The sequence below is a fragment of the Heloderma suspectum genome, chromosome 1, assembly GCF_057233095.1.
Source record: "Heloderma suspectum isolate Gila_16-S chromosome 1, 16-S_ref, whole genome shotgun sequence".
NCBI classification, from domain to species: Eukaryota; Metazoa; Chordata; class Lepidosauria; order Squamata; family Helodermatidae; genus Heloderma; species Heloderma suspectum.
Genome location: NC_139458.1, coordinates 9,956,368 through 9,980,050, shown reverse-complemented (window position 1 = coordinate 9,980,050; position 23,683 = coordinate 9,956,368). Strand labels below are relative to the sequence as shown.

Below are 23,683 nucleotides of genomic sequence, written 5' to 3'. Positions count from 1 at the left end.
AGAAGTGGTTCTGGAAAGCTTGTCAACAAAAACTGGATTTTTGCTCCTAAATTCCTCCATCTCTCCAAACAGCAACACCGTTCTGGATACAACCTAAGTATGCCTCTTGGTGCCCCCCAAACTGCACCCCCAAATGCTTCTGCCCCAAGACAGCTCCCCGCTACTCCCACCCATCTTTCACCACCCCTCACTCCCATTCCCATTTGTGCTGTACCAATCTAACATGAGGTCTCCCGACATTACAGCTGCTATCATTACAGCTCTTTTAACAAACCACCAGTCCCTTCTGCAGCTGCATGACAAGCAGATCACCCAGCAGCAGGCCAATATTTTCCCTATCCCTGCAGGAAAAACCTGGCCTGCTGAATTTCTCCTTTTCATGTGGCTATTAAAGGTTTAGAAAAGAAAAACAGCAGCCGTGCTATACTACGCCAGTGTCTTCCCACCCCTTTCGCTCATAGAGCCTCCCTTATCTCCCCCATTCTTGACCCCAGAGAAACCATATTTTTCTGTTACCCCAATGGCAGGTGCCTTTTCCCAGCTACCTCCCCACTCCCCCCACCCACCCCACACTTATTCTCCATCCCCATTTTGGGACCCTTAATATTTTATTGTCCCAGTGACAGCTCCCTTCCCCGCTGCCTAGCTCGCCCCCAACTCCCTCCCCCAGAGACCCCCATTTTCTCAATTTTACACACCCCATCAATCCTCTCGATTTTACCTCCCCGCCCCGCTTTTTTCCTACTGCCCCAGTGGGAATGTAAAAGGACGGTCACGCAGGCAGGGCGCGCCCCCCCCCGCCATCCCTCTTTAAACTGGGCCTTCATACCCCCCCATGTTTCTCCCCCCACACACTCTATCCGCCCCTTCGGCTCACCCTCAAACTTCGCGCCCTCCCCAAGACCCCCCCATCTCCACCTCATCAGCAGCACCCCCTCCCCAGGGCTACCCCACACATAAGCGCCATACACCCCGCCCGTGACAGCCCCCTATTCCCTCAGAGGGGCGGCCTCACCCCGCCGCCAAACGGGGCTCCCCTCCCCGGAAAGGGAGGACAAGGAGGGCGCCCCAGCCGCCCGCCCCCTCACCTCAAAGAGCTCGGGCGTGACGGCCGCCACGGGGCCGCCTCCGTCGTTCTCTTTGTCCCGCAGCCGCCCCCGCAGGCCGCCCGCCCGGCGCCCCGGCCAGGCCTCCTCCATTGTCTCCCTCTCGACCTGACGGCCCTCGCCCCGGCGGCGGCGGCGGCGAAAACTCCCAGCTCCTCCTCCTTCGCCCAGCCACAGGCCTCCCTGGCGGAAGCGGCGGCTACTCCGGCTCCCAGCCTCGGCGAGGCCTGCGAGGCGGCTCCGCCCAAGCGCCTCAGTCAGCTGCTGCCGCTGCCGCCTCCGCCTCGCCGTCCTGCTCCCAGGCCGGAAAACCGGACCGCAGCCGGCCCCGTCCTCGGTGGAAGGGAAGGGGCCGTGGTGGGGTCGGGGGTCTCCTCAGTCAGCCGCCCTGAGCGGCGGTGAGGTCGGGGGGCGCTTATGTTTTAGAGGCGAAGGAGGCCCTGATAGATCCGGAAGGGAGAGGAGGAGGAGGCGGTAATGGAGGGCGGGTGGGGGGGGATGCATTTCCCGTGATAAAACGTGGCTCTGCTTGGAGCAGTACAGGGGCGGGGGTCGTCTCTGAGGGGATCTAAATAGGGGGCGGCATCCCCTTTAGACAAGGGGGTGCGATAAGAGTGAGGGGGCTCTCGGGAGATTGCCGTGGAAGTTGGGGGGCTCTGTGCTGAAAGGGGGCTCCTTGATTTGCGGGGGTGCCCGCTGTAGGTGTGAGGGGGGGCTCTGAATATAGGGGAGGGGGCTCCCTGGCTTGGCAAGGGAGTCTAGTGTGCAAGAGTGGGGAGGCGCCTCGCTCGTAGAAGCGTAGCAGGGCCTGGAAAGGGTGTGTGTCTTTTCAGTTGCAAGGAGTCGGGGTGGGGGGTCCCCAGTCTAGAATTAAGTTCTCTGATCTAGGGCGTTTTGCTTTGGGGCACAAGGGGGCTGCTCATCTGCCCAGCAGGGGCTCTTGTTGCAGTGTATAGGTGGAGGGTCTGTATAGCTTAGGTCGAGGGGTTTCTTAACATTTTGAGGGGCACTGAACTAAGGTTCCCTAATCTACAGCAGGAGTCTCTGCTAGATTTTGGGTTGGAGGGTGTAGCCGAGGAGAGAAGGGATTCTGATCAGGGAAGGGGAGAATCGGGGAACCTGTTCCTCCTGTCAAGAAGCTAGTAGTTGCACTGGGATCCAGGAAGAGGAGCAGGAGTTCCCTTAGCACCCTAATGATGCCTGCAACAGGAAGCTCCTTGGCTGTGAGGCCATCACGGAAATGATGATGTCGCGACCCGTTAGCTGCCTGCGATGGCTGTAAGGGGACTCTGGCTCATCAGCCATGAACAAGGGGCACGTGGCACTGTGCTGTTTTCCAGGTAATACACTGTACTGCCTGTTCTCAGCCTATCTTAAGAGCTGGCACCCCAGTGGCAATTTTTATACTCATTCCTGGCCATGTTGTGAAGCAGAATTCCTTGCAGGGGTTGAGCCACCACCTAGGAACATCAGAAGCTGCCTTATACTGTGCCAGACCTTTGGTCCATCTAGCACTGACTGGCAGCAGTGGCTCTTCAGGGTATCCGGCCCAAGTTAAGAACATAAGAGCCGTGCTGGATGAGACCCAGGGTCCATCTAGTCCAGCATTCTGTTCACACGGTGGCCAACCAGCTGTTGGCCAGGAACGCTCAAGTAGGGCATGAATGCAACAGCACTCTCCCTCCCATGTTCCCCAGCAACTCGTGTTCATTGGCTCACTCCCTCTGGTACTGGAGGTAGGACATAGGCCTCACGCCTAGTAGCCATTGATGGCCTTCTCCTCCAGGAATTTGTCCAATGCCCTTTTAAAGCCAACCAAATGGGTAGCCATCACTACATCCTGTGGTAGCGAATTCCATAGTTTAACTACATGCTGTATGAAGCAGTCCTTCCTTTTATCTGTCCTGAGTCTCCCACCAATCATCTTTGTGGGATGACCCTATTATGCAAGAGGGAGAAAAATGTCTCCCTATCCACATTCTCCACAACATGCATAATTTTGTACACCTCTATCATGTCTCCCCTTACTCTCCTTATTTCCAGGCTAAACAATCCCAGCTGTTGTAGCCTTCTCTCATAGGGCAGATGCTTCAGCCCCTTGATCATTTTAGTTGTCCTTTTCTGTACTTTGTCCAGCTCTACAATATCTTTTTTTAGGTGTGGTGACCAGAACTGGACACAGTATTCCAAGTGCGGCCGCAACATAGATTTGTATAGGGGCAGTAAGATATTGGAAGTTTTATTCTCAATTCCTTTTCTAATTATGCCTAACATTGAGTTTGCCTTTTTTACAGCGGCTGCACACTGGGCTGACATCTTCACTGAGCTGTCCACCACAAGTTTTTCCAGCCCTACCTGAAGATGCGGGGGATCGAACCTGGGACCATCTGCATGCAAAGCAGGGGCTCTACCGCTGCGCTGCTGCCCTTCCCCTAAGTGAGCATCAGCCAGTATTTAAGGGAAGGACATGTTCAGTGGTAGAGCATGTGCTCTACATGTGGAAGGTTCTTGGTTCAATCCCTGGCATCTCTAGTTTAAAAGGGACTACTCTCTGCCTACAAAACTCCCTAGTGAGCCGCTCCCAGTCACAACAGACAATACCGGGCTAGATGGGCGGAGGGTCCAGACTGGTATAAGGCAGCTTCCTCAGTTCCTGTGTAACCTTTGTGAAATCTATTTTTGCCTAGGATTGCCAGTTTGAGATTAAAGATGTGAAGGCTTGGTGGGGGGGAAATGGGAACATTCCAGAAAAATAGGTTTTTGTCTCCAGATTTTCCCAAAAATTGAAAAAAATTCAATTCAGGAAAAAAATGAGGTTTTTTTCCCACATCCCCCCCCCTTTTCCTTTTTTTTTTTTTTCCCTTCAGGACTTTGAAGATAACCTAACTAGTTTGCAATATTATCTGTTAGATGAATCATCCCAGCAATGATACTGTGACTTGTTTTTGAGTTCTGTTATCATAACCTAAGCAGCTGGATATCTGAAAACATAGGGCACATATATGCTATGGAGTGTTTCTTGTTTAAGAGCCCTTTTCCCTCAATCCAAGGAACTTTTGGCAATTGTAGTTTGGGGGTGGGGAGATCTCTAACACAGAAGTCTCTGTAGGTATGTGAACTACAGTTCCCAGGATTCTTTGGGGGAAGGCAGGACAGTTAAAATTGTGTAAAATCTGTATGTCAGAGTATACAATACTAGACTACACAAGCAAATAGTCTGACATGTTATAAGACAGCTTCTTATGTTCTTCCTATGTGACTAAGGTGGCGTCTCTGTGTGATTGCTGCACTGTAATGTTTCCGTTTGGAGGTGTGCTGGAGAGGCCATGGGAAGCTCCCTGATTGGAACTACCTCTTTAGCAATCATTTATTATCCATCAGTTGCATTTTGGTCTGTGTCTGTGCTTGGAGTTTGTGTTACGCAAGCATGGAGGGAATAGCAAGGGGGATTGCCAGCCCTATGCACGGTACCATCCTCCTCTGCAGGGCCAAGGATGATCCTCTCATCAGTGCAATATTGCAACCACAAAACACAAGTAGGAACTTGGACAATGAGTGTGAAGGGTCAAGGACTACAGTTTAAATTGGCGTTCCCCAAACTTCTGGTAGCTGAGGCACACTTTTTTTCTGAATTGCAACCAGAGGTTTACTCTTACACCCAAATTTAAGAATAAAAATAGACCACCTCCTTCATGAGTCACCGTCCTGGCTTATGGAGGCAAGTGCAGAGTCAGAGGTGCAGCTGTCTAGGGGATGGGCAACTCAGTTGGCTCATTCAGCCATTGCCCAATGCTGCAGAACTACTCTCCCACCCTCACGTGGAGTCTGACTGGAAGAAAAGGCCAGAGTAGTGACTCTTGCAGAGAGACAACAGGCAGCCTGTCATTAGGTGGTGGGGACGAGTAATTCTGCTGCTTTTCAATAGTGATTTGATTGTTCAGTTTTGTCCAGCGAATGAAAGAAGACCAAGTCAATTATTCATGCAGAGATACAATGGGCAGTCTGTGCTGGGGGGCGGGGGGGGGGCGATAATTGTTCTGCTTCTCAGAACTGATTGAAAGACACAATCACACACCTGATGTGGCAGAACTAGCACCCGTCTGCCCACTCCACCCCCCAGCAGAGGCAAGGCGAGGGCATGTAGCACAGGGGTGGGCAACTTGTTGGCCTACAACTTCCATCAGCCACAGCCAGCATAGCCAGTGGTGTGGGATCATGGGAGTTGAAGCCAAAACACACGTTGCCCACTCCTACTAGTGGATTGGAACTTTCTTCCTGGGAAAGCCCTTGAATTTATTTCTTGCAGCGTACGCACCGTTTGGAAAGTACTGGTCTAAACAGATGGCAGAATTGCAGCTGGAAATAGGATGTTGCCTAGCTTGCCCCCAGCAGCCCTTTGCAGCCACCCTGATCGACAGGTTATGTTTATCATGCAGAGACTACTTGGAATCAGCCCCATTCAAGGGCTCACAAATTTTGGCTAGCCTTGGTAGCCAACCAGAAATTTGTGGAAGTCAGTAGGTGGAGTGGTAGACCCTGGCCACATTTTTCTGGGGTGGCTATCACTAGTGTGGAGACACTGCATACAAACAGAACAGCATGATGACCTGCTTTTACATATTACAGAGATGGTGGCACAAGCCATAACTTGAAAGCCATTATCAAGCAGTCTGTGCTAAACATAATGTGTTGCCTGGTCCTGAAATCAGACTGTTCTGTCTTGCTGTGGGGTCAGAATCCTTGGTAACTTTGGATGAGCCACTGCCATGGTTCTTGAATTCACCAGGCCTTCGTGTGGTGGAGCAGTAGTGAAGAGAAATCCTCCATTCCACTGTGCATATAATGTCATGTATGGTGTCAGTTGCCACATGGATGCAAAATCACTCAAATGCCTAATTTAGCCCCCTCAAAAAGGCAGGAGTTTACATGTAGGGGAAGGGCTTGCACCACTCCAGTCTAAAAGAGCTGTTGAGTGTGTGAACAAGACCGCACTCTTCCATCCACAGGTCTCCATCACTTTCACGTGAACGTTGGGAAGGTTAAAGAAAAAGGAACACAAAAAGCATATACGGAGTCTGTAAAATCTGTACACAAACTGTGATGGTGATTATTGAGGTACAGCAATAATTGTAGTCTGCATTGTAGACTCAGGAACACTTCACCATCCTTCAGCCAAAAAGGGTATTAGAGACAACAAATAAAAACCTTCCACCATGCCAGGTTCAAACACCAATTCCACATAATGCCAATTATCCCCTTTTGTTCATTCCTACTGTACTTTAAAGTGACACTGTTAACTTGACATTTTGGAATTAAATTAATTTTGAAAAAAAATCTAGCTTCTGACGGTGGAGTCTTTTAAAAATAATTACTGTACAATGTAGTTGTTAAATCCATTTGTAAAAAAAAAAAAATACAGTTTTTCTGCTCTCCTGTTGATACTACAAGGGTTTGATAGTTCTTTTACCCCTCTAAATAAGGGGAGAATTAACTATAGGACTGTATTTAATAAGGCGAGATACTAAAGCAACTGATGATCAGTCGACCAATTGGAGGAGACAAACATAAGTAATTGTTTCTCAGGTTTATGGCAGAGGCAAAGGACAAAAGTGTGGAGCCGAAGTGATTTGCCTGTTTTAATTGTAACAGACCTATAAACAAGCAAGGCTGTAGGTTTTCCCAGGGTATGGAGTCATGACCTCTCAGGGATGACTGTAAAAGCGGCAAGTCAGGTCACGAGCCCATGAGTGCTTATGGGGTCCCATTCTGCTCCGTATACGTAACGGCACATGTGAAGGAAGAGCTTCATAGGAAGGCCCACATGTACAGTGGCCTGATTCATGCTGTAGATCCCGTTCAGAACAGGAGGGAGAACGAAGCTGCCAAAAGAGTCACTGTGCATACAGGCCTCTGCATCGAACGCCCGCTTCTCATGTGATGGTGTGTCAGGGTGTCAGTATGTGAATTGGAACAGTAATTTGGTGAACCATGTTGGCCCAGTGTAGGGTTGGTTTCGTGCCATGTATTTAATCGTGTAGAATAACGGCCGACAGGTGTGGAGGGATCTTCCACTCTTTGCGGGTACAGATTTGAGGCCAGTTTGAGGCATGCAGTAGTACTGTTATAGATGTGCTGAACCATTAGTTGAGCAATGGAATGTTAATGTTGCTGTCGTTCTTCTGTTTCCGTGTTGCAGGCGTTACCCTACAGTGGAAAAACGAGCAAAGTTTTTCAATGGATCAAGTTATGTGCCCGTGCCAGAAGATGGCCCTTTCCTTAAAGCGTTACTTTTTGAACTGAGGCTGACCGATAAAGACCAAAGCTTTGTAGAGCGTAGGGATGGCTGTTCCCGAATCAACAAGACTTCTGTCTATGCACTGCAGGCCGAGAGAGGGGACCTCTGGCCTGTTGTGGCTTTCCAGAAGAGTGGGCTGATTTACGCTTGCCTCCCTTTGGTTGAGCAATCCGTAACACCACCACCACCCCTCTTCAGTATCAGTGGGATCTCTCAGGCCTTTGACCTTTTGTCCAAGCTGCTGGCTTTCATGAACTCCAGTCAGAAGAGCGAAGGGGAGAGGAGCACCAAAATCAGCCACCTCCCAAGCTTGCTCATGCAGGCCTGTCCGCTTGGCACCCCACTAGATACAAACCTGAACAGCTCAGAAAATAATCATGTTGTTCCAAGTAGCCACCCTCTGAAGCCACCAGCTTGGAGAACCAGTACATACAAGGGAAAGCCCCAAGTTAATGTCTGTATCACTGAAAAAGTCAAGTCTGTTCAGTATGACAAAAGGGATGTGGCAGACATGTGGCAGGTTTATGGAACTGTAACTTGCAAGGTGAGACAATTTTCTGTGCAAATCTCTCTAACCTATTTGACACATGAATGCACCTGGAAAAGTAAAAATTCAGCTCATTTTTATCTTGGCATATGTGGGAGCTGAACTTAATATTTTTAATGCTTCAGCATGCTGCAGAGAAGATACTGCTTTTTTTAGATTTTGTGAATTAAACAAGAATGAAATTCTCACTTTACAGTTATGCTTTTGCAAACCTTGCTCCTAGTTTTGCTGGCTTAAATAAGAATTAAAAGATGCTGCTACTAATATTTTGTCATTTCTATATCACTTTTCAGTGTACAGTTTTCAGCATGCAATCCTTATGTTATCCATCCTCATAATAGCCCCATGAGAGAGGTTAAGGTGAGAGACTGTAGTTTATTCAGACATCATACCAAACAACTATGTCTTGGCATGATATGTGAATTGACACACCGTGGGTTGTGATCAGCCAGCGAACCTGAATCCAGAAATATGGTTTGAAATGGGCTTGCAAACTGATTCATTGCTTGGTCTCTGGAGGGCCCTACAAAATAGAATTGGGAGAGCTGAGCAGATGGAAAGCAAAAGCAGTAAGCTGCTCTAAACCAGGGTTTGACTGTTCATTTGGAAGCTCAAACCATGGGTTGGGTTCTAAATAGTGGTTAGTGCAAACCATGGTTCAGTGTGATGTCTGAACAGAGTCACTGGCTTGGCCATCGATAATGCAGTCCTTGCATGTTTACTCAGTATTAAGTGCCACCATGTCCAATGTAGCCTACTCTTTAATAAATGTGTTTGGGACAGCAGCCTAAGTAGGTTTTATAGCAGAGTAGTGATTTGATCCCAGGTAAAAAAAAAAAAAAAGGAATGTTTTACATTTTAGGGACATTAATGGAATTAGGTTTGGAACCAAATTTAGATCCTCTCCTCTATCTGATTACAAATACAAAACATTTAAAATATAAAGCTTATGAACATACGTGGTTAATGCAACTAGAACATTCCATGCAAAGCTTGGAAAAGAAACAAGCTCTCAAACATAAAAGGAGTAGAAATATATACCGTGGAACTGTGCTGTTATGCCAAAACTAACCAATTATGTAAGTGAAAGAAATACAGAAAGTAAGCTGCATCAGTTGTACAGCTGCTTTTGTAGTTCTGCTAAGCTCTAAATGCGCAAATGAAAGTGTTCCATGTCACAATTTTAGTCCTTTAATGTCCTGATCCTAAACATGTTTATTCAGAAAAAAGTTGCACTAGATTCAGTGAGCTTATGTCCTTGTAAGTATGCTTAAGAATGTACAAGATTTGGGAAATTTAAAAAAAAAATTATAAAATAAAACAGTAAAAAATATTACTTTTCCCCTTGCAAGATAATGTAATGAATTAATGTGAGAGATCCTCCACACTCCAAAAACAACAAAAGCAAACCCCACCCAGCCCCCACCCTTCCCCTCTAGCCAGGAACTGGAGAGGCAGGCAACATTCCTGTCATTGCACATGGCCCTCAACGTGACCATATGGCCGTTCCCTGCCCCTCCACAGCTCCAAGCTAGAAAAGAAAGCTAAAGTTCGTCTTGTCACCCTCACCAGAGGGTGCTGACTCACTCACTATAGCAAGTGGAAAATGGGCCTCTGGGTTTGCCATTATAGCTGTTCCAACAGATGCCATTCTGTATGGCATTGGTTGCTAGGACTGCTTTTTTACCAGCTTAGGGCTAGTGTGGCAGCTGTGGCCTTACCTAGAGAAAGCTGTCCTAGCCACAGTGACATAGACTTTGGTTATATCCAAGTTAGATTACTGTAATGCATTCTACAGGGGGCTGCCCTTGAAGATGGTTTGGGAACTGCAACTGGTACAGAATTTGGCAGCTAGAACACTTGTGGGAACAAGGTGGCTCAGAGGTTTGTTTCCAGGCCCAATTCCAGGTACTTGTTTGGGCCTTAAAAAGCCCTAAATGATTTGGGACTACGTTATCTGAAGGACCGCCTACACCTGTATGAGCCTGCCCAAGCATTCAGATTGGTGTCGGTGGCCCTGCTCTCCAGTCGTCTCCAAGGAGAGACATATGGCCTCATCACTGCTGGCTTAAAAATAAAACCTCTTTAGGGCACAATACTATGGCCACTAGACAGCCTGTGCTCCGAGGTCGGTTTCTGGAGAACCGCCTCCCCACGCCCTCCTCTGCCACCTCATAGGTGGTGTGGATCATCCCGTGCTTGTAAGAGCAGCATAGAGCGGGGCAAAAGGGGGTATTCCCCAGGGCAGGGAGCATGGAAGTGCCAGTATGACATTTCCTATGTATTGTCCGGCCTCCCCACCCTGCACTCCGATGTCCTGCAGCTAGATAGCCGAAATCAGCCATCTAGCTGCAAATGCAGGGCAGCTGGAGCACAAAGGAGACGATCCCCTCTGCGCTCCTCCCACCATGCATTAGATAGGCGGTTGCCTCCGAGTTTGGAGGTGGCTGCCCATCCCCATAGGACTGTTCCCTCCAATGCATTTATTCCAGTCTGCAGTTGTTACTTTAAAAATCTTTGGCCACTGTTGCTGCGGGGGGCGGGGGGAAGGCTGGTTATTTAAAATTGCGATAGTGTTTTCATGTGTTTTGTAATCTTTTAACCCATCTTGTGAGGTCCATGTGCCCTGAGAGGCAGGTTAAAATATATATTTAAAATTAATAAATAGGAGGTTGTGAATAGACTGTTCAGCAGTGAGGTCTGTTCCAATTCTCATGGAGTTCTGGGGTTGCTTTGAAGCCCTTTGATTTTGTCTTTGAAGTGTGACATAGAAGGCGCTGCTCCCAACGTGACTGTCGGCCTGAACCTCCCTGCCAACGGCTCTCCTCTCCAGGATATTTTGGTTCACCCTTGTGTTTCTTCCCTTGACTCTGCCATCCTGACCTCCAGTAGCGTTGGCATAATGGATGACTCGGCTTTCAGCGGACCTTACAAATTCCCTTTAATACCTCCTCCAGACCTGTTCAATCTGTGCTTTTATACTTCCCAGGTAAGGTTGCAGGATGCATAATGCGAACATGAATTGGGCAGGGCTGGCATGGTCAAGCATTTGCCAGAGTCGATGCTCCTGCAGGGGGTGCACAGACAGGCACCGCTGGCCCTGCCGCCACCTATGAGCTCATCTCTGCTGCAGTGGGGATGAGTGTTTGAGTGGCAATGGCAGAAAGAATGTGGAGCAGCTGGCAGCAGTGGCAGTGAGGGGAATGGGGACCACACTGAGCCCCTGCCAACCCAGACTCGGCACTTTAATCAGGGCAGGCCCACTTTTGAACACTTGGAATGAGCAGTGTTTTGTTCACTCAACTGGAAGACCCGGCTGCCTACATGGGCCTTCTCTTTCACTGACAGCCTGCCATCCTCAAATGCAAACAATATTAATTACATGTAAAATAATTCTACAGTAAACCTATTGGGAAGTCTGCGAAATGGCTTCCCAGTGTGGCTGGTGGACATGGTGCCACATGAAATCCCCACCTCAGGTGGGCTACTGGTAATTGGAGTCTTGGCCAGATGGCAAGGTAAATGCAGCCTGTACAATGCTATGGGTATGGTGGTTCTTCTGGGTTTGGACCCAGACAGGAAGTAAAAAGTCCCTTCCCTCTCTCTGCCTCCCCATTGTAAGTGAGGGGGGGGGCGTTTTTCAGGGTTTTCAGGGCCCATCATGTAGTTATAGGAAGTGATGTGGGTCATAAAAGAGAGCCATGAGGAAGGCCACAGTGCAAATATTCCACACATATTGAGTGGCATGAGCTGGTTCTTTGGTGGGGCAGGAGATGTTGATAGGGTGGACAAAGAGGAGAGAATCCAGCACACTTAACAGATTAGTGAAGGAATATCTATCTGACTGATCAACTACCTATGTAAAGATACTTGTCTCAAAAAAAGTATTTAATGGATATGGAACTTCACACATGGGGTCATCTTTGCTCAGTTTTCATGTATTTGAAGGCAAAGTAGCTGCCATACCTTCCTATATTAAAACTTGGCCTCTCATAACAATAGATGATCGTTTCTCAGTTCTATGATGCTGAAAGGAATCTGAAAGTTAGTAATGGCCCTCCAGCTCATTACATGCTTTGAGTGTGTGGTTGGATGAGTTTTTGGCCTTCATCCTAGAAATATTTCCAACACCCTGCTGATCAGTGGTTTAGTGAATCTAGCTTGCAAATGAGTTGTTAATTCCTATTTTCCATCAGAATTAAGCACTTTCTGCCTAATTATCTTACTATTTAGCAATCAGAGAGTTTCTATTTGACATCTGGAAATTGTCATCCCATTTTAATTTTAATTTATTTTATTTTAGAATTTGCACTCTTATCACACACCTCCAAAGAAGCCTCAGGGTAGCTAGCTTACAACATACCCAAAACAGAAACCACCAATAGGTAACACACATGAAAATGATCTTAAAATAGAAATATAAAGAATTCAGCTCTTTCTCCTACCCTGCCCAGGTGCCTGTTCCTCCTATTTTGGGGTTTTACCAGCTGAAAGAAGAAGAATCACAGTGGAAGTTCACCATTCACCTCAAGCTTCATGAGAGTGTAAAAAATTCTTTTGAATACTGCAAAGCCCGGGTTCCCTTTTCCAACAGGTGAGAATAATGCAATTTTCATTCATTCATGTATTTCACTTCTATACCACCCAATAGCCAAAGCTCTCTGTGCAGTTCACAAAAATTACAATCCAAAATATATAGGAATATAATATAAAATCTTTAACCAACATTTTAAAACAGTTTAAATACCTAAAAACAGTTCCAATAAAATACTGGGACCTGATAAATTCCCCAGTGTTCCCCTGTTTCAAGTGGGAATTTCAAAAATCAGCATGCCAAAGGTGTTATTTCCTTCCTTGGCTGTAGATGAATGTTGTCTTTGGGGACAAGTCTTGAAAAATCTCCCTCCATAAAAGCCAGTTTTCAACAGCAGCAATCATCAAGCTCACAGAGAAAGGAGAGATGATATCTAGTCCCTCTACTTACCTATCGTCTAGTTTTCTCACGAAACCCATTAAGCCTGTTTCTAAGGAAGCTGCTAGTGCCTGGTTGAGTTTCTGAACAGCTGTGGCTAGCCAGAGAGCCCCTCCACCCCCCTCCATGAACCCCGACCAAGGAGCAAGTGGTGATAACCCTTCTGGTTGGCCCAAAGGTGCTCACATCTGGGTGGGGCTTCTTTTGGGGCTTGGCCACAACCACCACGATTCAAAACAGCAGTGGCAGCCAAACTAGCAGAGAGAGGGGTTGCCTGCAAACTGTAGCTTGACACAGATAATGGCTAGCCAAAACCAGGGCACACATACATAGAGCTAACCATAGTTCGCGCCGAAACGGAAGTGGATGCCTGCACAAGAGAGGAGGAAGAGGTGGATGTGGAACTGATGATCTTTCGGAATGTTTTAAGCAATTTGGTTATGTTGATGTGCTTTAATTGGAAGATCTGCCCATGTGCCACTTGGTATGTTCACCTTGATGCATCCCTTGCCTGCAATCCTAAAGTCATTGCCTGAACATGGGGCTCTCCATTTAATACTGTGTCATGACAAGTAATGGGTGGGCCATTATTTTAGATGGGATTTCCAGTTCATGTATTACAGAGTGCCACCCCAAGATAGGGAGGGAGGGAGGGAGGGAGGGAGGGAGGGAGAGTATCTATATATATTTCGCAAGGAGGACCCGCTAGGCCTGCAGTTACAACATCCTGGACCATTTACTGCAGAGAGGAATGAGAGAGGCTGTGGGTCACATCACCCAGCACTTATTGCTGTAAACTGTTAATTTACCCCAGGCACATCTTGTATGGGAGGAGCGCACTATTGTGTCACTTGTCCGTTACTTAACAAAGCAGCTTTGAGCAACTCGCCGGTTACTGTTAACGTTCAGTGGTGCTTTGCTCTCCTCTTGGTGACAGGGGGCCCATTACACACTTGGAGTACAAAGCCAGCTATGGCCAGCTTGAGGTATCGAAAGAGAAAAGCCTGCTGGTTTGGGTCATAGGTAAGATATACCGCCTTTTCCCCCCTTTTAGGCCCAGGGAGGGCAGCTTGTTTGGAAAGACCTTGCTGGCTGCTATGTTTCCTGCTGGGCAAAGAAGACGGGCCAAGTCCTCATTTCAGTGGGTTCTACCAGCAAGGACTCCTTCTACTATTCTAGCCTTGAGTTGGAGCTGGGCTGTGAGCCAGGAACCTGCTGCTTCTCAGCTGCAAATTAATTACATGTGGCCTTGGTAATATCGCTGCCCCTCAGTTTCCCTTTTGTAATGTGGGGCGAATAATAATGTAATAATTAATGCAATTAATAATAATGTAAGCCGCCTTGGGTTCCTTGCAAGAGGACAAAAGGTGGGGTATAAATGCGATAGATAGATAGATAGATAGATAGATAGATAGATAGATAGATAGATAGATAGATAGTACTGACCTTCCTCAGATGCTGCTGCTTGTTTGGCTCTTAGGAGAAGTGCCATTATTATTAGTTTTTCTGAAATCATCACCAAAATCATTATTAGTTGCTCTGAAACTATCATCATCATCATGAGTTGCTCTGAAATCTTTCTAGAAACCTTTCTTGCCTCCTGTACAGGACAAAAATTTCCCAAATCGCTGGACATTTCCCTAACTGGGACGGTTGCTTTTGGCCCCATGAACCCAGAGCAGCCAGTTGATCCTGTGTGTACTGGCAGCACAGCCTACGTCAAAGTAAGTGATGGTCTCTAAGAGAAGCTGGAGCTTTGCTATCCAGCTGTGGTAGCCCATGGGAGGAAGGGTGTGTCCCTGCCCCCAAAGGATGGGTGTTCCTGGGCACTGCTTTCATTCAGGTGGATCCTTTGGGCTTTCAATCTGGATAGGGGTGGATGTTGGAGAATGAGAAGGGTCTAGCCACTGGATCCCATTTTCAGTTGCTGTCCTCGGGTGGCAAAACACACACACACACCCCTTCTGTGCAGGGATGTCCAAGCAGTGAAGTGAAGTGAAGTGCAGGCACTGATCGTGACAGTCCCCAGGTTTATCTCACAACAATACGGGAAAATCCTAGGGATGTCAGAGAATTCTGCCACGGATCTCGGTGAGGCTGAATGCCAGTGCATTCGGCCCCTCGAACTCTGTGGCGGAACGGCCTGCTGCCCCCCGCCCCCCCCACAAATCCCCCCCAGGACGAGACTTACCTGGGGCAGATGTTCCGGGTGGCAGCGGCAGCAGCTGGTCTTCCGACCAGCTGCCGCCACCGCCATTTGCAGTCTTATCGTTGTTTTTTTACAAGACGTGATAGGCTACGTAAAGATTTACATAGCCTATCATGGCTGGGTAAAAAAAAAAAAAAACGCGTACGCAAATGGCGGCGGCTACGGCCGCCGCCATTTGCATTCCTTATTTTTGGCCATCTTAGTCTACGTAAATATTTACGTAGACTATGATGGCGAAAATAAAGGGGAACGCAAATAGCGTAGCAGGCGCTATTTGCGTCCCTTTTTGATTCGCCGTTTTTGCCTACATAAAGATTTACGTAGGCTAAAACAGTGAATCAAAAAGGGACGCAAATAGCGCCCGCTACGCTATTTGCGTTCCCCTTTATTTTCGCCGTCATAGTCTAGTAAATATTTACGTAGACTAAGACGGCCAAAAATAAGGAACGCAAATGGCGGCAGCCGTAGCCGCCGCCATTTGCGTACGCCGTTTGTTTGTTTGTTTTACCCAGAGCCCTCCGCGGCCGGAAATCCAGCTGCAGACGGCTCTGGCCTGGGCCTGGCCGGCTGCTCTGCGGAGCTGCCGCGGAGCACAGCTGGCCGTGGAGGATTCTGGGGGAGAGGAACGGATCGCCTCCCCCCCCCGGCGAGGATTCTGGGGGGAGGGACGGAACGCCTCCCCCCCCACCATCAACATAATCCGCGGAAAGGTAAGTGACTTTCGTACATCCCTAGAAAATCCATTCCCCACCCACTGTGGGGATTGCAGTTAAGCTCAGAGGGAACAGGGAAGACTACGGGGTTGGGGGGGGGGGTTTGCAGATGATGTCATTGTCCCTGCTAATCAAAAAGCCCCGGTGCTTTGACCCTGGGAGCCTTGGCTCCACTACACCACTGATCTCACTGCACGAGAGACTGAACAATATGGATATCATCAGTCTGCTTAAGTTAGCAGGATATTTTTGCTGCTGCCGCTGTTCTTATGCAAAGATTACATGTAAGTTGCCAGCATTTTTTTTCCCCCCAGCAGGAATGAGTCCCTGCATCTGGCTCAATGTTTTCTGCTTGGTTGTGTTTAGCTTTATTTTAGAATCCTGGATTTCACACTTACTGGATGTTACACCGAGCAGCATTCCATCCAGGTCTTTTCATCAGGAAAACCAAAGATCAGTGCAGGTGAGCAGGTTACATCTTTGGCAGTTTCAGTTGAACCAGAACACATTTGAGGAAGCATAATGTAACCCAGGTGAACGCACCATCGATTGGCCATTTCAAAATTATTTTCTGCAGAATTTAGCTTTTAACAATATAAATGTCTAAGTCAAAATATTATGGACTTTTATTATGTCTTATATAAGTATCTGAGGGTTTTTTTAAATTATGGAATATTTAAAATCCAAATATATTTATTTTACTGATTTGTGTTATTCCTGTATTTCACGATACCACCCAGGAGCTCATTTTCCTTCTCCCTTTCTTTCCATTTTAGCTCGAGAAGTGCTTTCTTCAGATTACTACATCTGGAATTCCAAAGCCCCAGCACCTGTTGTGTATAGGACCTTACTTTTCTAATTTCCCCTCAGTTTTGTACTATAAATGAAAAAATAAATTTACTGAAATATTTTAACCTATGTATTTGCTATTTAAACTCCCATTTTGGAAAGCAATAAAATAAATAAGGGCTCAATCCTATGCATATTTAGGCAAAAAAAGTCCTACAACTCTCATTCCCCAGCCAGCCTGGCTGGCTGGCTGTGGAATCCTAGCTGCTGTAGGATTTTTTCTGTTTAAATATTCATAGGATTGAGCCTTAAAGCATCTTTATTTTTCAGAATGTCTCCTCCCACCACTTTTTCTCCCCTATTTCAGACAATGTGTGGTATATGTTGTTTTTTCATTCACTCGCTTCCGACTCTTCATGACTTCATGGACCAGCCCACGCCAGAGCTTCCTGTCGGCTGTCGCCACCCCCAGCTCCCCCAAGATCGAGTCCATCACCTCCTGAATATCATCCATCCATCTTGCCCTTGGTCGGCCCCTCTTCCTTTTGCCTTCCACTTTCCCTAGCATCAGCATCTTCTCCAGGGTATCCTGTCTTCTCATGATGTGGCCAAAGTACTTCAGTTTTGCCTTTAATATCCTTCCCTCAAGTGAGCAGTCTGGCTTTATTTCCTGGAGGATAGACTGATTTGATCTTCTTGCAGTCCAAGACACTCTCAGAATTTTCTTCCAACACCACAGTTCAAACGCATCTATCTTCCTTCGCTCAGCCTTCCTTATGGTCCAGCTCTCGCGCAGCCATAGGTTACTACGGGGAATACCATTGCTATGCACGGTATATAACTGCCTTTAATCAATTCTTGAATAGCCAGAATTACCTGTAGCCAAATACATTGTGTGTGTAACTTCATCACCACCATATCATCAATACTATTTAAATAACCCTCCTGCTTTTCTAAGATGCTAGATACTGTGATGATTTGGACAGGAATAGGGGGCGAAAACCCTTTTGTGGGTAATAAGGGGAGAAAACTCTTGTGGGTGCTGTTGGCTTTGGTTTTATAGCCCCATTTCTACTTTAATTGTTCCCGTTAAGCATCATACTTCCCATCTTCGTCCAAGCCCTTTAAAAAAAAAAGAAACATGTATAAAGTAATTTGATTTTTAAAGTACCTCTGAGCATGTGCAGTGTGCCTTTCCCTCGCCTCTGAGCAACTGCACCTTGTCCCCACACCCTTAGAATTATGGAGCTCCCCAGGCAGATGAGAGGACCCTGTGCTGCCCTGAGTTCTGCAGACGCAACTGCTGCTGCTGCTATTATTATTATATTACTTTGTGTCTCTTCCTACTGCAGAAAGCAGTCTTGAAGCAACTTACACACACAACTAGAGAAATCATATTAATTATTATATTAACCGTTATTAATATAATGGAACCCCCTGGAATCAGTAAATTCCATAATCAGAACAATAACACAAATAAAAATAAACACCATTAAAGCATGATCTAAAAACAATACAACAAAAGCATTCATCCACAAAACACAAAAATCTCTCCCCTTTCTTGGAGAGGGTGTTCCATAAGTGTGGAGCTATTGCAGGAAAGTCATGTTCCCCAACTGCTAGCCCCTCCCTCCCAAGTTTATCTCAGAGGAAGCAGACAGAGGGGTCCCTGGAGCTGACCTCAGGGCCTGGGTGGCTCCTACAGGAAGAGGTGGTCCTTGAGGTCTTCGTGGCACTGTAATACTAGCATGTCGAGCGACCCAGGGTGGTTGTTTTTTTACCAGTTTTGCCCACTGCCTCTGTAGCCTGGCCAAACAACCCCATGGTTCTGGGTTTCCACATAAAAGCCTCTAGTTAAAATAATCCAGAGTTCATAACCCAACCAGAAAACATGGGCTCTCTTTGTGGGTTGTTTGTGGTTAACAACCCATAGTTAACCCGTAGTTCCAGGTTTGGACATGATAACCCAGGATTCAACAACCTCTGCTCCGAGTTAGGTGTGAAGCAAGTCTGCAGCCTTGCAATGAAAATGTCTAAAATAAATTTGGGGCAACCAGAAGTGAACAACACTCAGAACTTTCTCACATCTGACTGCCCGTATTTATGGCAGCGTTTCCAAACATACTCTCAGTGGGCATTTCATTAATAAGAAAATAAAGTTTTCATGGCACAAAAAATGACATTGATGCTTGTACATCTTGTGAATTAAGGGGCTGGATCCACATTTAAGCTGGATCAGCTGTGCTGGCAGAAGTGGACTTCCCTGTCCCCTCCTTCCCATGGCAGCTGCCCTCCCCCCACTGCTCCTACCCTCTGATAGTGCTGCATAGAGTGTCAGGTGACCCTGCAGAATGGGTCAAGCTATCATGTGAGGCGGGGAGGCAGGGGGGACCCAAAAACTGGCTGGAGGGACCTTCCTGGTGCAGAAGGCACACGCTGGATACAATCCCATATCTTTAAATGCAATTTTGCTCTTTTCAGATTTGTTTATGGGCCCATTCACAAAGTGCCCTTTGAAGACAGAGAACAATTCTTAAAATCTAAAGTGTATCAAAGGAAAAAAAGCAGTACCAGCAAAAGATGCTGACCAGTATTAACACAGTCACCAGGTTGCTCCCGCTTTAAAAGCCAGCAAACAAACACAATCAATACTTTTCTGAATTTTAATGATCAAGGATGCCACAAACTAATTCTGTTTGGGTTTTGCTTGTTTTTAATGGTATCTTTCTGAACACAGGAAATGGAATTCCAGCAAGTTACCAGAAAATGAGCAAATTTGTGAAAAGCGGGTGGAAAAAAAACTTGGGAACCTGGAGGGTAGCACAAAGGCAAATGGCATCTTTCATAGCCAGGCACAATGGTAACTTTTGTTTAACTGTATGCTGTGTGATAAATAAGATCAGTGATTGCGTATGGTGGAGAAGTTTTAAAAGCATAATTTGAAATACGGCCCAGGTTGAGATAGTAATCTAAGAGCTGGTTAAACATCATAAAGGGTAGCTTGATTAGCGCAAGCCATGCCGCTCTGCTGAAACTGCTTGGCAAAACTTCTGAAAAGACAGCTAGGGTGTGCTGAAATTAAAATCCCCTGTTTCTCAAAGATACCATCTAGGTGATACCACGTGTGCAACATTCGTTGCTTCTAGAGAGGTGTGTGTATGTGCGTACACACACATCCCAGCTAACCCTTTGTTGTGCATAGACTTACCTGGTCCACACAAACAGCTGATGGGGTGCTAAATTTGCTTCTGGACCACACCACGGGAGATCACACAAGCACTGAGTGGTCAGTCACACACTGCCAAAAAAAGAGGACACAAGACAGCGCAAAAATAGCATATGCTAATGTATAGAGAGAGAGATGCACATTTAGAAATGAATTTAAATAGAAATACGATACATTTCACCATAGTGGGGAAGATTGTGACCAGGTGACCTGTGTTCCTGCTCAGTCTGCTGTCCAGGTGATGTTGGTGAGCATCTACAAGGCCCTTTAGCTCTTCCGGTGGTTCTTTGTCTTTAAACCTGACTTGGACTGGACAGCCCTTGAAAAATAGGACTGTCCTATGACAGACCTTCAAATAGAGGACTGTTCTCTGTAATGTAGGACACCTGACCACCCTGTGATGAGCATCTCCTTACCATCTTGCACATAGAAAACTGAATTCTGGCCTTGCCTTCTCTATCATATGCTAGCCCCGCATACAGAAAACCACCATGCTGGAGGTAAAAATTCTAGGCTAGTTTTCTATTCGTGGGGAGGTTTTTGTGGGGGTGCATTCAAACATGAGATTCTACAGATCAGTAAACTGAGGGTCAAAACATTTCACATGGAAAGTGTCTGAATAGATTTCCCAATAATTTGGTTTTTTGTTAATTTTTTAAAAGCAGCTACAATGGGAAGGGCCTGAATTGGGGGGGGCATATGGGGAGGGGCTTCTTAACCTTTCCCCCTGCATTGATCTTCCAATTGAGCCACTTCCCCAAAGCCTGGGAGTGGGGCAAGTTTCTGTATTTTCCCTCCTAAGGAAATGATAACAGTCTTGGGAAGGGGGCAGTTTCAAACACCCCTTCCCCAAGTAACACAACGCCAATCCAATACACCCCATAATTGCTTCTAATTTTTTTAAAAAAGTGAGAAGACCAAGTCACGTCTGTTTTGATCCTTAAAGTAAGAATCAAGGCAGAGGTCCCCAACCTTTTTGGCACCAGGTACCGGTCTCGTGGAAGACAATTTTTCCACGGACCAGGGGGGATGGTTTCTCTGGCAGACTTCTGGCCACTGGGACACAAATGGTGTCCGCTATGCGGACGCCTGTTCTTTGCAGTAATAGGCTATGTAAAGATTTACGTAGCCTATTACTTGAAGAACAGGGATGCAAATGGTCCTTGTTCTTTGCAGTAATAGCTTACATAAAATTTCCGTAGCCTATTACTGAAGAACAGGGATGCAAATGGCGTCTGCTATGCGGACACCATTTGCGTCCCAGTGGCCGGAGCCAGCTGGCAGACGGATCGCCTCCCCCCCCCCCCCCGCAGGCCCAAGGTAAGGGGGTTTCGCACACCCCTGCTGTGGCCCGGTTCCTAACAGACCACAGACCGGTACCGGTCTGCAGCCCGGGGGTTGGGGACCCCTGACTTAAGGCACAATCCTATGCATGTTTAGACAGAAAAAATCCTGCAACTCCCAGCATTCCCCAGCCAGCCATGCTTTTCTGCCTAAACATGCATAGGATTGTGCCTTAATCATCCCAGGTCATCCCTACACACTGGGATTTAAGCTCTAATCTCCCGCAGCCAGTACTCTGTTCATTTGACCCCACTTTTTCTCTTCCACTTGCTCTCCCATGCACTGGCAAAAGGGCCTTTCTTGACACTGTCCTTTTCCCAGGCAGACAGCAGAGCCATTGCTAATCCACCCAGACAGCATTGCCTCTGCAAAACACATCCATTGTTGGTGAGTCGCTGTGACCACCACATCACTCCCACCAATAACTGCAGTCACTGGGAAACAGCAATCTGTGCCACAGTCAGTTTTTTCGGTGTGAGTAAAAGTTTTGCTACCATTAGGGTGCCTATTGGACAGTGTCCATGCCATCATTGCTAGAGGATCACAAGTTCTAGCCTGTGCCATTCTGAGTAACCCCTCTGTTCTTTTGCTTTCTTTCCCTTCAGAAGCAGTCCACTCACTCTCTCCATCATTCAAGCACGTCTCCTCCCATTGAACACCCCCCAAATCTCTCCCCCCGCCCCAAAGAACCCCGCCTTCCCGCACAGTAATTTGCGCACTTGTGGGATATCACTTTAGGAGGCTAGCGCTAGTTCAGCGCTAAGCCATAAAGGAAACTGGTAGAATATGTATGTGAGCAATATAGAACATCTGAGGGAGTTTATGTGAAGGAATGTTGGGATCAAGATAGATTAGCCATTATTTCCCTCTTCAGCAAGTATGACACAGCTCTCCCCTCAAAAGTGGTGTCATGGCACCCACTCATTAACACACACACACTCTTCTGTAGCATACGAGAACCGAGCTTTGACAATAAGTTAACTAATGTGAAGCATTTGGACCTTCTCTTCTCGCACGGAATCCACTCAACGTGTTTTATTATTTTCTTCTTGTCGCTGTGTTTCTCATCTCTGGAGCCTTCCTCAGCTTTGCCACACCTGCTCTGAAGCTGGAGGCGGGGGGCACAGAATCAAAAACAGTGTAGTAGGGATGATCAGCTGATCACCAGGGGAAGAGAATCAGGGGTGCACACAAAGAAGCAGAAGACACTCTCTTGGGTGACACCAACCAGAGCGAAAGGCCAACGTTTTTGTTGGGGGGAAAGAAAAAATCCAGCGCCCTCTGTAGCGAGCTCCCCTCACATCGTAGGGCAAAAGCGCCTCTGTTTGCATCCCCTGGAGATCAGCTGGTCATTCTGACGCTGCTTTTGATTCTGTCTAGGAAACCTATCTTTTCGAGATAATTTCTTTCACAAAACAAAAAGAAAGGGAGCGGGGGAAGACAAAAGTCTGTTTCCCGTTTGGTAGGTGACCTGTTTAATGTTTTCTCTGTGTCTGGGAACTCCTTAGTGTAATTACCGACCTTTGAACTCGCCAACTAATCCGGAGCTATTTTGTATTCCCGACTCATCTCAAAGGGTGGACCTTTCTTTTCTTCCAAGTCCGCTGCCACAATTAAAGAAGCAGCAGCTGCATTTCAAAGGGATTCCAATTCCAGAAGCTTAATCGTGATTGACATGTTCTTATTTTAAGCTATAAGAAACTCTAAGAGTCCTTTCTTGGGTTAAAACTTCAATCATTTTCTAAAAAGTTATCTCAATATGGATTTTATTCATTTTCTTTGATAGCCATTCTTTTCCTTTGTGTGTGTGTGTATATATATATATGATGCTTTGCCTTGGCAACGAATATGAACTGCTAGCAGAAGGGAGACTCAAGAGTGTCAGACATATTCTAGAGAAAGAAGTGGGAAAATGCCGTTTAGTGTCAAAAAATATGATTAGGAAATCGGACATCTGCCAGATAGCGTAGCATGCTTTGGGATATCCAGAAGATGAAGGAAGGGGGACTTCCTTGAGTTGGCCACCAACAGGGAAGGCTTGTCATGAACCTAATGATAAAAGGCAGGAATAGCAAGTCACTTCTTTTTTTACCAATCAAGGAACACATAATTTGTTACTCCAGTTCAGTGTAACTTTCGGTTCCCTAACCCAACAGCAGTGGGTCTGCAAAAGACCAATGATTTGCTATTTTTCAAATCGGCGAATGCCTGCTTTGAAATGATTAGCAAAATACGTAACACTAGGGAAGTGGTTTTTAAGACAAGTTTAAGAATATTCAGGAAACTGTTTCTGGAACCAGACACAGAAAATGTATAGCATAGATGGCCAAACTGGGCTTCCAAGTAAGGATAGCACTAAATTGGGAAAGCAAGTAAAATTCCTGTAAAATTAAACCTTTGGGGGAATGGAGAGCGAGAATCCTAAAATCATTCCATTCAATTCACTTTCCAGAATTGTTTGGGGACAATGTATATGCTTATT

At 46.6% G+C, this 23,683-nt stretch overlaps 2 protein-coding genes across 4 annotated transcripts in view; one reads left to right on the top strand and one right to left on the bottom strand.

Annotated features, from left to right (window-relative positions):
• Positions 1-1,240, bottom strand: part of EXOC5 (exocyst complex component 5) — a 34,659-nt gene extending 33,419 nt beyond the window's left edge. The window contains exon 1 of one of the 2 annotated variants that reach the window (XM_084835397.1): positions 1,089-1,240. In XM_084835397.1, the coding sequence (XP_084691523.1) occupies positions 1,089-1,199 (111 nt within the window). In that variant the 5' untranslated portion in view covers positions 1,200-1,240. Of the gene's footprint in view, positions 1-1,015 lie in introns of both variants that reach the window. The other variant, XM_084835406.1, reaches the window with a different exon arrangement.
• AP5M1 (adaptor related protein complex 5 subunit mu 1) lies at positions 1,085-16,959 on the top strand. 2 transcript variants are annotated; one of them, XM_084835416.1, is made up of 9 exons: positions 1,087-2,446; positions 7,303-7,945; positions 10,710-10,937; positions 12,403-12,542; positions 13,858-13,943; positions 14,529-14,644; positions 15,642-15,839; positions 16,209-16,305; positions 16,619-16,959. In XM_084835416.1, exons 1-9 carry the CDS (start codon positions 2,379-2,381, stop codon positions 16,699-16,701), a joined length of 1,659 nt encoding a protein of 552 aa, XP_084691542.1. In that variant the 5' UTR covers positions 1,087-2,378; the 3' UTR covers positions 16,702-16,959. The 2 variants fall into 2 exon arrangements, with proteins under 2 accessions (XP_084691552.1, XP_084691542.1); XM_084835426.1 differs by lacking the exon at positions 15,642-15,839 and having other exon boundaries at positions 1,085-2,446.
• Positions 16,960-23,683: the final 6,724 nt, after the last annotated feature.

Coding starts and splice junctions, on each gene's coding strand:
- AP5M1 (XM_084835416.1), top strand. CDS start 2,379: ATGGCTGTAAGGGGACTCTGGCTCATCAGCCATGAACAAGGGGCACGT. Junction 2,447..7,302: donor GGCACTGTGCTGTTTTCCAG/GTAATACACTGT, acceptor TCCGTGTTGCAG/GCGTTACCCTACAGTGGAAA. Junction 16,306..16,618: donor AAAACCAAAGATCAGTGCAG/GTGAGCAGGTTA, acceptor TTTCCATTTTAG/CTCGAGAAGTGCTTTCTTCA.